This window comes from Panthera uncia (assembly GCF_023721935.1).
Source record: "Panthera uncia isolate 11264 chromosome A3 unlocalized genomic scaffold, Puncia_PCG_1.0 HiC_scaffold_11, whole genome shotgun sequence".
NCBI lineage: Eukaryota > Metazoa > Chordata > Mammalia > Carnivora > Felidae > Panthera > Panthera uncia.
The window spans coordinates 28,683,809-28,696,358 of NW_026057578.1; the positions used below are offsets into that span (position 1 = coordinate 28,683,809).

The following is a 12,550-nucleotide window of genomic DNA, read 5'->3' on the forward strand; positions in this document are numbered from 1 at the left end:
AGAGTCTTACAAGACACTGGAAAAACCAGAGGGAACAGCTGGTGCAAACAAGGAACTGCAGGATGGCTAAGAAAGGAATGGAGGGAAGAAGGGGAAAATGAACCTAAGGGAAGGGTCAAATGATGATGGTCCTCTTCCCAACCCTTTCCTCCTCATTATTGGGCTGCATGAATTTTTACCTGAGGTTATCAGAAAGCTATTGGAAGGTTCTAAGCATGGAAGTAATTGTATCTGGCCTTTGTCTACCCCTCCACCTTCATTTCTGGCTTTCCTCCTACCCCAGTGAAATGCTCTATTCTCCTGAACCTCACATTTCTTCCCCAGGACAAAAATTTCTCTTGCCTGTCTCTCCACCCTTCTCCCCTTCTTTGACTAGTTGACTAATCCTCCCCGAGGTTTTGTCTCAGATGTCACTGCCTCCAGGAGATTCTCTGTGGCCCCCAGGGTCTGATGTGGATTTCCTTGGTCCCCAGAGGATATTTCCCATAGCTCTTATCCCTCTGTTCTATAATTGACTGTTCGTCTCTGTCACCTACTAGACTGTGAACTTTCTGAGGAAAGCCTGTCTCTCTTGTGCACTCTTGTGTCACCCTGCCTTGCATGCCCAGAATAGACTCTCAAAGTATTCTCAAAAGAAGAATGAACGACTGGATAGATGGATGGATGGATGGATGGATGGTTGGATGGATGAATGGATGGATGGGTGGATGGATGGATAATAACTTAGAAAAGATAACTTCGTAGAAAAGACCCAAGGACTTCAGCCAAATGCCCCCCTCTCCTGTACAGACTGAAAGGCTGGGAAGGTATTCTTATAAAGACTGTTGTGGGGTAGGACAGAGGCTAGGTGGTAGGGTAGTGGCATATTCTGCTTTACTTGTTGTTCCCATGGAAACAGTTGGACCATCCTTGGCTCCTTCCAATCCACATCTCCATCTTCCGTTTTAGCTTTCTAATGAAGAGAAAATAAAGAACCTCACTCACTGGACTCTGTTTAACTATTACAACTCCTCGGGTTGGAATGAGAGTGTCCCCCGGCCACCCCTGCACCCTGCAGATGTGCCCCGGGGTTCTTGCTGGGAGACAGCTGTGGGCATTGTGAGTAATTATGCTTCCCTGAAAAAGTGATCCCTGTTCTCAGTTCTTTGTTATTCCTTCCTGGATGTTTCTATTTTTAAGCCACCAAAATGTCAAGCCAGTATTTCTTCGGAAAGTTTCACCTTTTCTCTTCTCCCTTTTTTTTCAGCATCCCACATATTTCTCTGAATGCTCTGTTCAGCAGTCTAATGCCACTTGTATTCATTTAGAGTTTACTGCAGATTTCACTGAAAGCCTGTACCCGGAAATAATGAACCAATACTCCTAAAAATTTAATGCAGGACTCGTGTGTGTATATGCCTCTGTGCATTTTTGTAAAGAGAATTAATGGTTTGGATTAGTCTCAACAATTAATAACTACCCTTTCTCCTAACCACTGTCACCACTGTTCCTGTGGGTCGCACAGTGTGGACTTCAAAGGCTAATGTCTTTTGCCTTCCTGGGCAGACACTTAAAGTATTTGCTGGCAACACAGGGATCAGCGGCCCTCTTTTCCTCAATTTTTGCACAGGATTTCTATTCGTACGCCACCCCACTGAGAGGCAGAGTTTATCACTTCTTCGTGGGCTCCCTGAAGAACCCACTCACATCCACCCGCATCAGACAACAGTGTTTTTAACTGAGGATGGCGAAGTACAATGAAGGAGGGGATTACATCACTCAGTCCATCAAACACTGCCTATCAATCCACGAGCAGATGTTTTCCTGCTGCACGGTGTCCTTCCCATGTGGCCCTGGGGGGCCTTTTCTCCCTCCTGTCCCCCGAGCCTTCCCTCCATGGAGGGCTCAGACTCACCATTTCTTGTCTCCTCCAGTCCAGATTCCCCTATACTCTTTAAATCCTCCTCTTCGTTATTGTACAAAGCAACCCAGCTTCCCTAGCTCATGCATTTCTAAAGCCCTCACGTGTGTAACAGAGAAAGCGTCTTCAAGTCAATAAAACCCACCCTCCTTAGAAGGCCAAAGAGAGTTTATTACCTACATGGTTCCTTTGGAGTATTCTGCGATAGAATGTCTCATTTCCTGCCTGGATGCCCATCACCGTTCCAAACACTGATTAAAGCTTGTCTCTTTCTGAACCTGTAGCAATGACGAGTGTGAGCTGTTACGTACTGCTCACCTGTACCCTCCACCACCTCCACCCCAGGCCCCAGAGCATCACCTTGCCCAGACGTGGAGACCTGATACACGTTGATTTGTCTTTTACTTAGGAGCATTAACTTGAATTATTATTGAGGAATACTACCGAAAACTCATCAGCCGTTCATCCAGCATTTATTAATCACCTTGGAGGATGCAAACAATGAATAAAGCAGACCCTGTGCCCCATAGGAACTCCAAGACGTCTTAAAAATTGTGATAATGCCTGGTGGATCTTTTCCACTTTTTTAAATTAATAAATTATATTCACCCCATAAAGCAGAGAAAAGCTTTGCTTTTGGCTCTTCCATTATGTGCCTCGTGTAAAATCTGCATTATTATCTCCATATAACAAGCAAAACATCCAATTAGCAGGAGATGAAGAATGCTGGCTGTTGTCCTGAGGGCAAGTGGTCAGATTCAGTCTTAGCTGGGGGCAGCTGCACGTCAGAGGAGGTGGGGGAAGCAAGGAGGAAGACTTCAGATCCTCTCTCTGTGCAACAGTGCTGATAACTACCATATACTGGGCCTTGCCAATGTGCCGGGCAATTCGCATGCATAATCACTAAGCTTCCCAATAACCCTGCAAGGCTGATATCATTATCAGCTTTGAGAGGCTCCGAGATTATTCCAAAGCAATGCAATCGGTAACTTGTAGAGCCAGGACCTAAAAATAAACATTTTCCAAAGCCGAGGGGCCTTTGTCTGCACTACCTCTCTGTCACCAAGAACCAGAAGGTCGCAGAGAAGATTCAGGTGGGTGAGGAAGACTTTGCGTGGCTGCAGTCCATTGGAAGGGATCGGCAAGGTTTGACCCTAACCATGCCCTTTTCCTGTGTTCCCCCTTGCAGGAATTCATGAGGCTGACGGTGTCTGACATGCTGGTAACCTACATCACCATCCTGCTGGGGGACTTCCTGCGAGCTTGCTTCGTCCGGTTCATGAACTACTGCTGGTGCTGGGACCTGGAGGCTGGGTTTGTAGGTCACCGTTTCAGGGACATTTCCGCAGGAAGGCATCTCAGCCATCCTGTCTGATATAGCCAGACGCATTCCGAGGCATTTATTTAGATAATTGATGCCAATCTCTGCTCTGTGAAGTATTGAAGTATCCCACGTGTATGTCCTTTAAGCGTCATATTTGCCTTCTCAGAGGAAACTCCACTTCCCCCACACCCCCGTGTAATTAACAATGCGACCTTCCTATCCGGGAAATGGGGGCATTTGGTCTGGGGAAAAGTGGAGCCCATGCTTCAGTGCTGAGCAGACGGTAGTAAAGAAATGCCACAGTGGCATCGCCTCTCATTCGAGAAGGCAAAGAACACCAGCCTTTGAAGTCCGCACTGAGCAAGCGATGGGAACGGTAATGGAAGTGGATGAGGGGACAAGGTAGCTCGTAATTTTTGAGACTCTGTGAAATCTCAGGGTGGGAGAGGGCAGATGTGGACATGACTGTTTCAGAAAGTCTTGGAACACCCAAAGAACATAGTCGCCATTGGTGCAGTCTTCTGGATTATGCTTTGAGACACCTCTTTGGACTCATTCCCTCCACCTGGAATACTCCTCTTCGCCACCTACCTAGGAAACTGCTCGTTCTAAATGTGGGTCATTTCCCCTCTGGGTGGCCTTCTGTGATATGGCAGAATCTCTGGCCTCATCCATCCTGTGTGTGGCTGTCTCACAACTCATCACTCACTGACCCTGTAGTCACTGGTGTTGGGGTGGGGGGCACTTTCCCTGAACTGAGCCCCATATCTTGTTTACCTGAGTCGTTTTCATCCTGGCCTGCAATAGAATTAGCCTGGCCTAGGTAAGGGCTCCAGTACAGGTTTGTGTCATATTTTTTTTTTCTTTTAGTCACCAACCACAATGTTACACAAGCCTCTTCAACTCCTCCTCATAGCAAGGAAAACTTCATAATTTTATCTGAGAACAAGAGTAATGAACTTTGTGCTCAAAGAGAATGCCATCTTTATTTTTTTGTTTAAAAATTTTTTCGGGGCGCCTGGGTGGCTCAGTCGGTTAAGCGGCCGACTTCGGCTCAGGTCACGATCTTGCGGTCCGTGAGTTCGAGCCCCGCGTCGGGCTCTGTGCTGACAGCTCAGAGCCTGGAGCCTGTTTCAGATTCTGTGTCTCCCTCTCTCTGACCCTCCCCTGTTCATGCTCTGTCTCTCCCTGTCTCAAAAATAAATAAAAACGTTAAAAAAATTTTTTTTCAATCTTTATTTATTTCTTTTAATTTTTTTTAACGTTAAACGTTAACGTTAAAGCTGTCAGCACAGAGCCCGATGCGGGGCTCAAACTCGTGAAACGCAAGATCATGACCTGAGCTGAAGTCGGCCGCTTAACGGACTGAGCCACCCAGGCGCCCCAAGGAAAAAATTTTTAATATTCATTTTTATTTATTTTGTTTATGAGGGGGGGAGGGGCAAAGAGAGAATTCCAAGCAGGCTGTGCTCTGTCATTGCAGAGCCTGACATGGGGCTCAATCTCATGAACCATGAGATCATGACCTGAGCCAAAATCAACAGTTGGATGCTCAACTGACTGAGCCACCCAGGCGCCCTGGGGTGAGGAAAAATTTTCTAACCAGGACACAAAACCCAGCAGATGAGAAGTTTTTTGGGGTTTTTTGTTTTTTTTTTAATATATGAAATTTATTGTCAAATTGGTTTCCATACAACACCCAGTGCTCATCCCAAAAGGTGCCCTCCTCAATACCCATCACCCACCCCCCCCTCCCTCCCACCCCCCATCAACCCTCAGTTTGTTCTCAGTTTTTAACAGTCTCTTATGCTTTGGCTCTCTCCCACTCTAACCTCTTTTTTTTTTTTTTCCTTCCCCTCCCCCATGGGTTTCTGTTAAGTTTCTCAGGATCCACATAAGAGTGAAACCATATGGTATCTGTCTTTCTCTGTATGGCTTATTTCACTTAGCATCACACTTTCCAGTTCCATCCACGTTGCTACAAAAGACCATATTTCATTCTTTCTCATTGCCACGTAGTATTCCATTGTGTATATAAACCACAATTTCTTTATCCATTCATCAGTTGATGGACATTTAGGCTCTTTCCATAATTTGGCTATTGTTGAGAGTGCTGCTATAAACATTGAGGTACAAGTGCCCCTATGCATCAGTACTCCTGTATCCCTTGGATAAATTCCTAGCAGTGCTATTGCTGGGTCATAGGGTAGGTCTATTTTTAATTTTCTGAGGAACCTCCACACTGCTTTCCAGAGCGGCTGCACCAATTTGCATTCCCACCAACAGTGCAAGAGGGTTCCCGTTTCTCCACATCCTCGCCAGCATCTATAGTCTCCTGATTTGTTCATTTTGGCCACTCTGACTGGCGTGAAGTGATATCTGAGTGTGGTTTTGATTTGTATTTCCCTGATAAGGAGCGACGTTGAACATCTTTTCATGTGCCTGTTGGCCATCCGGATGTCTTCTTTAGAGAAGTGTCTATTCAAGTTTTCTGCCCATTTCTTCACTGGGTTATTTGTTTTTCGGGTGTGGAGTTTGGTGAGCTCTTTATAGATTTTGGATACTAGCCCTTTGTCCGATATGTCATTTGCAAATATCTTTTCCCATTCCGTTGGTTGCCTTTTAGTTTTGTTGGTTGTTTCCTTTGCTGTGCAGAAGCTTTTTATCTTCATAAGGTCCCAGTAGTTCATTTTTGCTTTTAATTCCCTTGCCTTTGGGGATGTGTCAAGTAAGAGATTGCTACAGCTGAGGTCAGAGAGGTCTTTTCCTGCTTTCTCCTCTAAGGTTTTGATGGTTTCCTGTCGATGAGAAGTTTTTAAAAATATTTTTAAATGTTAAATTTCAAATTTCTAAGATTTAACCCTCCCGTATCTGGAATACGTATGTTTCCTCCCTTGATCCATGCCTGACCTTCCTTTCTCTCTCTCTTGACTTCTTCCTCCTCCTCCCCCCCCCCGTCACCTTTGACCTCCATTCCCGAAGGACAAATGGGGAAGTCAGTTTAAGCATGCTGCATAAGGAGGCCCAACTCCCTAGTGCTCACACACTTTGCGTTCTTTCACATAGCTGACAGATCTCCGAAACTCTGAAAATCAGATTCAGGCTGAAAATAGGAATCTGGCTGAGCTCTTTCCTTTCCGTGAACTGCTCTGAGACTAGAGGAAGGTGAAAAGGAGAAAAGAGAATTGAAAGGGTGGTTTAGTTATTTTGTTTGCTTGTTTGCTTTAAGAAAATGTTTATTATGTTTATTTATGTTTGAGAGAGAGAGAGAGAGACACAGAGTGCGAGTGGGGGAGGGGCAGAGAGAGAGGGAGACTCAGAATCTGAAGCAGGCTCCAGGCTCTGAGCTGTCAGCCCGACACAGGGCTCGAACTCACAAGTGTGAGATCATGACCTAAGCAGAAGCCGGTCACCTAACCGACTGAGCCACGCAGGTGCCCCTGCCTGTTTGCTTTCAAAACTATGGTTTTATTTGACTCCTCATCTGATTACTCGCATTTGGTTATTTATTCAATTTATGCCTCGGCTATAATTTCAAGGTCCATCTCTGATTAGAGCATTGGTAAAATGTTCTCCTAGGGGCTAGTGCCCTCCCAAGAACACACTGTTGGCCTGCAATCCCTAAAAGGTAAAAATTCTCACTTTTTTCGTCGAAAAAGTCATTGGAAAAAATTTCAACTTTGACAACTTCAGATCTTCTCTTGAAATGTGGAAAACGTGTTAAAGAAACAGAGCCGTGAAACCCAAGTTACTCCAGTCACCGCAGCAGGCCCTTTGGGATAGAGTGGCCTTGGATTGGCCAGTTGGCTGGTAATAGAGGCTGGCTGATACCTAATGGATTCCTTTCTCTCTGTCTGCCTCCCCCTGCAGCCCTCTTACGCTGAGTTCGATATCAGTGGAAATGTACTCGGTTTGATCTTCAATCAAGGAATGATCTGGTGAGCTCTGCATTTTCTATCTGGGGACCACCTCATCGGGGGAGTCAGAAAAGTGGCATCCCAGGCTTTGCCCCCCAGCTAGCTGGGGAGAGGCTGGACAAATCTTCAGACCTCTCTGAACTGCCTCTTTTGAGATGACAAATAGAGGGCAGGATGGGATGAGAACTAGGGCAGTGTCTGGCCAACCCATGTGCTACCATAGAGTGGGGAGGGGAGGAGAGTAGGAAGAAAGAGAGGGGAATGAGAAGGAGGAAGGAAAAAAGGAAGAAGTAGAGAGGGGAGGAAGGAGGAGAAAAAAAGGGAGAGAGGGAGGAGAAACAGAGGGGAAAGGAAAGAAAGAGGGAAGGAGGGAGAAAATAGGAAGGAGAGGAAGAGTAAAGGAGCCAAGGGGCTCCCTCCTCTGAGACACGAGTTGGAAGAAAAGGCTGCGTAACTTCAGCCAAAGACTTTCAAGACTTCCGAGGGCTCGCCGCAAGCCAGTGTCCAATGCTCTCAATTTAAGGACTCCAGATACTTTTCTGGGCAGCAATGCTGTTTTAGGGGGGCCACGGAGAAATGGACAGGAGGCCAAAAAATTTGCTAGGTGCCTTGTGGTGAGACAGTGGTTAAATCCTGGCCAGAGCCCAAGCCGGGGGTGCTCAGAGCGCCTCCTTCCCCTGAGGAACTGGTGGCCAAGGCTTGGTGAGAAATGTCCTGCTTACGTGGGAGACCCCAGCCCTCGGGACCTGCAGGGAAAGCGGCTAGGCTTCGTGCTCCCAACCGCTCGGTCCCGTTTCCTCCTGTCTTCCTTCCCTGGCCTCTCCTGCTGTTGGGCCAACCAGGTGTGTGATGTCTGTCCTTCCAGGATGGGCTCCTTCTATGCCCCGGGACTGGTAGGCGTCAACGTGCTCCGCCTGCTGACCTCCATGTACTTCCAGTGCTGGGCGGTGATGAGCAGCAACGTCCCCCACGAGCGCGTGTTCAAAGCCTCCCGATCCAACAATTTCTACATGGGCCTCCTGCTGCTGGTGCTCTTCCTCAGCCTCCTGCCCGTGGCCTACGCCATCATGTCCCTCCCGCCCTCCTTTGATTGCGGGCCGTTCAGGTGCACAGGCTTAGTCGCCCGGGAGCAGCTCCTCTCCCAAGGCAGCCCGCTCAGAGAGTGCTGGCTCAGAAGGCCAGGTCTAGCATCACATCGGGCTGTGAAGGGCCATGGAGCCTTGGGCAAAATCATCAGGGCTGTTCAGTAGAGATTGTCGCAGGGCCGGAAGGGTTCTATGTCTGCGCGATCCAGTATGGTAGCACCAGCCACACGTGGCTACTGAGCACCTGAAATGAGGACCGAGACACTAAATTTCTATACCTCATTACAATTCATTTTCACTGAAAGAACGAAAAACATGGCCGAAGGCTACCATGTTGGACAGCACAGCTCTGACCTTTTAACATCTGGATAATCTACCGCCCTGGATTACCTTACTGTAGCATGAGTAACGGGAGATATTCTGAAGACGAAATAACCATATATTTCCAAGCACCTTTCAAGCGTGAAGCAGCCACTGAGACCCTGGCCTGGGTCCCCACGCTGTGCAGAGCATTTGTCAGTGCTGTGGGCTCAGGGGATAAGCCGGGCTAGTTTAGGGGGCTGGGCGTTGCGTAAAGAAATAAATAATTGCGTAAGGAGGTACATTGAGAAGCCATATGTATCTGTTGCTATCTTTCCAAGGGTGAGGCCCCTTGGAAAGAAAGCCATCTCTCTACTTCGTAAGAAGGAGTTCTGTGGTTCAAGCAGTTTGGAACATGCTACCCCTTTCACCCGCCACCTTCTCACTTAGAAATGCTGGAGGCACACTCTTTATTAAAGGATTGGAAGAATCGTGCGATAAGATCACGAATGCACACCAGTGTCTCCAGCCTTATTGACCACAGACTCTTTCTTCATGTAACAACCATCCAGGGCCAGGAGTAAGGTGAGGCCAGGAAGGAAGCTCCATGAGGGTGTGATGTTTGCTTCCTCTCTCGCTGCTTCATACGCGGCGTCTAGAAGAGCACGTCTGGTTTATGGTCACCGCTCAAGCTAGACCGTTCATGTCACAAAAATTCACTTGTACAGGGAGGGACTTAGGGTTCCAACCAGATCCCGGCAGGCAACATAAATGAACGAGATGGGCAGTATTGCATAACATAAAGTTTTTGCAAATAAAGTGTCATTGGAGCACAGCCACACCCACTTGCTTACTTCTAATCTACGGTTGCTTTCTCAATATAACAGCAGAATTGAGTCATTCCAACAGAGACCATCCGGTTCAACAAGCCTGAAATTGTTATTATCTAGCTCTTTCCAGAAAAAAAAAAAAAATCACCAACCCCCTGACTTAGAGCATAGACTCTTGAGTCAGCTCTGTCATTTGCCAGCTGGGTCATCTTGAGAAGTTACTTAGCTCCCAACACCACAAGCTAATTGCCTCTAAGATGGAAACAACGGTAGCGCCTACCCCAGAGGGTTGTTCTGAAGATTTAGTGTATTATTTGCCAAGTACTTAAAGGAGTGTGCTAATCCATAGTAAGCCAAGCCTGAGCCCTGGCCAAACTGGGGAGGAGCTGGGACTCATAACAATGCTATGAGGTGGGAGGTATTATCTACACAAGGGCTTAGCTAACTTTTTCTGTAAAGAGCCTGAGAGCAAATATTTTAGGCTTTAGGAATCAAGAGGAAAAATCAAGCATATCACGTAAGTACTGATATAACAAGAGAAAGAGATGGCCACAAAGTTTTTGTTGACGAAATTCAAGATAGGACGACAAGAGAGAGTAATTTTTTGTAATATAGGTCTACCAGTGAAAAGAATGGAGTTCTTTTATGAGAGCGGGCGATAATAGTTCACATAAGAGAGGCTCAAAGTTACTGTTCCCCGTCATCAAACGTCAATTTCACTGCTCAGATGGCCACCTTTGCCGCCTGGATCCATCACTGTACCAGACGTGACAACACATCTCCTCCCATAGGAAAACAATTGCCAGTAAGCTTTCCTGCTGCTGAGCCATCGAACTGCTGTGCAGTAGGGCAAGTCAGAATAGTTGGCTTCCATCTCTTTCCTTTTTTTAAAGTTTTGTGTATTTAACTAATCTCTACACTCCACGTGGGGCTCAAACTCACAACCCTGAGCTCAAGAGTCACACGCTCCTCCCACTGAGCGAGCCAGGCGCCCCCGGGCTTCTGTCTCTGACAAAAACGTACATGTTGGAAAAGGACTAAGTCATGAGAGCGAAAGAAGTTCACCATCGACACTACTGATGGCGATTGCGCGTGACAGATTCATCTATTTTCTGCAAATTACCTACAGCTGAATAAGAGAATGAATAACCGTAGTCTGCACACATCCAAAAGTTCACAAGCTTTGTCAATTTGTCCAGCTAAGCCGTCTTCTGCTCTACACATACTTCGACCGTTATCAGCTACAGCACGTCTTAGCAGATCCATTTCATTTCACCCACACTGAATTCCATTCCGTTCAATGGAATTCGGGATGGAATTCGGGACTAGTTGTACCAAATTAGGGTTTACTTAACTTCTTTGAGAAATTTTCAACCAAATTTGTTCCACACAGCATATTCACAGAAATCAGTCCTTCAGTCACTTCAAACTTGGCATTGATTCCTCAAATGAACAACTGAATAGCATCAGTAACATCTATGGACCCGTCAAGAGCCAAAGAAAAGCGCTCAAACTCATTTGCCGTCCTTTGAATACAACGTTGCTCTCAGTGTCCTCAACTCTTCCAGCAGCTGCTTTTGCCGGAAACTCTAAAAGTCTTAAGCAAGTTTCTTTTCTCCAGATGCATTTCTTCAGCTCCTGCAATCAAACGCAATTTAATTACTGCACCACTGGTCAGTGACGAACATAATTTTGGAAAGCGGAGGAAGGCGGGGGGTGGGGGGGGTGGTCCTTGCTATATAGAGAACAGAAAGCTTAGCTGAATTATGTCCAACAAGTGTATGGAAATCTGAATTTATAAATCATGAACTTGCATGTTTGGCTAAGGAGACTTCTAAGCAAAGTGTTGAAGGTGCAGCCTGGTTTCTTCTTGCTTTAAACTGAAACGTGAGAGGAAAGAGATAAATTGAGAAAAGAGCTGACTAGAGAAAAGGAACCAGAACTTGATGATTTGGGAAAACCTTATCCAGATTGAAAAAGACCCTAAAAACGAATTCATGGTCAGGAAAGCACACTCGAAAGAGAAAACGAAGGGGCAGCCTGGGCAACTTTTTGCTAGTGCTTCTGAAGAATCAAAAAACCTGAATATTCATTCATGCAGAGAATTTTTTTTAAGCTTGTGACTGGGATCTCTCAACCACCCCAGCGGAAGCCAAAAGTAGAGATAGAATTCTCCAGGAAAGATCTGGGTACCACCCTCTGGTCTAAGGGACTGAATTCCCACAACCTACATGGAAGACCCACCAGGTACTTAAGAATGTTATATAAGCCGGGGCTCCGGGGTGGCTCAGTCAGTTGAGCATCTGGCCTCGGCTCAGGTCATGATCTCACAGTTCATGAGTTCAAGCCCCGCATCGGACTCTGTGCTAACAGCTCAGAGCCTGGAGCCTGCTTCGGATTCTGTGTCCCCCTCCCTCTCTGCTCCTCCCCTGCTCATGCTCTGTCTCTCTCTCTCTCTCCCTCAAAAATAAATTTAAAAAATTTAAAAAAATTTTAAGAATGTTATATAAGCCAGCTTTAATGTTATCTTATGGCCAGTGTATTCGTGGAGTAAAGAACTTGTTTTCTGGTTTCCCAGGTCCACAGATAGAGAAGAATTTTGCTCCAAGATGAATCCTATCCAGAGTCGCATCTACACCTGATTTAGATGATGAAATTTGGGGCTTTTGAGCTGATGATGTTTAGATGAGATTTTGGACTTTGGGTTGATGCCATAATGGGCTGCAACTCTGGGGGAGGAAGGGAAGGCAAAGAATGTGTTTTGCAGGTGGGACAAATGTGAATCTTCAGGGACCAGAGAGGATGCAGTGGTGGGCTGAATAACGGCTCCCCAAAAGATTTATGTCCTAATCCCTGCAACCTGCGGGTGGTAGCTTATTCAGCAAATGGGCCTTTGCCAATGTGATTAAGTTAAGGATCTTGAGATGGGGAGATTATCCTAGATTATCCAGGTGAGTCCTAAATCACGAGTGTCCTTATTAGAAGGAGACAGAGGGAGATTTGACCACAGAAAAAACAGAAAGTGATGCGACCATGGAAGCAGAGAGAGATTTGAAGATTCTATGGCACCGGCTTTGAAGAAAGAGGAAGGGGCCATGAGCCAAAGAATGTAAGGAGTAAAGCTCTAGATACTGAAAAAAGGCAAGGAAACAGATTCTCCCCTGGAACCTCCCTCTGAAGGGAGCGCAGCCATG

At 46.4% G+C, this 12,550-nt stretch overlaps 1 protein-coding gene across 1 annotated transcript in view; it reads left to right on the forward strand.

Annotated features, from left to right (window-relative positions):
• The window catches only part of TMC2 (transmembrane channel like 2), a 67,745-nt gene that overhangs the window by 45,949 nt on the left and 9,246 nt on the right, over nt 1-12,550 (forward strand). The window contains exons 13-16 of the mRNA XM_049649820.1: nt 949-1,098; nt 3,090-3,218; nt 7,095-7,162; nt 8,007-8,246. Of these exons, the coding sequence (XP_049505777.1) occupies nt 949-1,098; nt 3,090-3,218; nt 7,095-7,162; nt 8,007-8,246 (587 nt within the window). The remainder of the gene's footprint in view (nt 1-948; nt 1,099-3,089; nt 3,219-7,094; nt 7,163-8,006; nt 8,247-12,550) is intronic.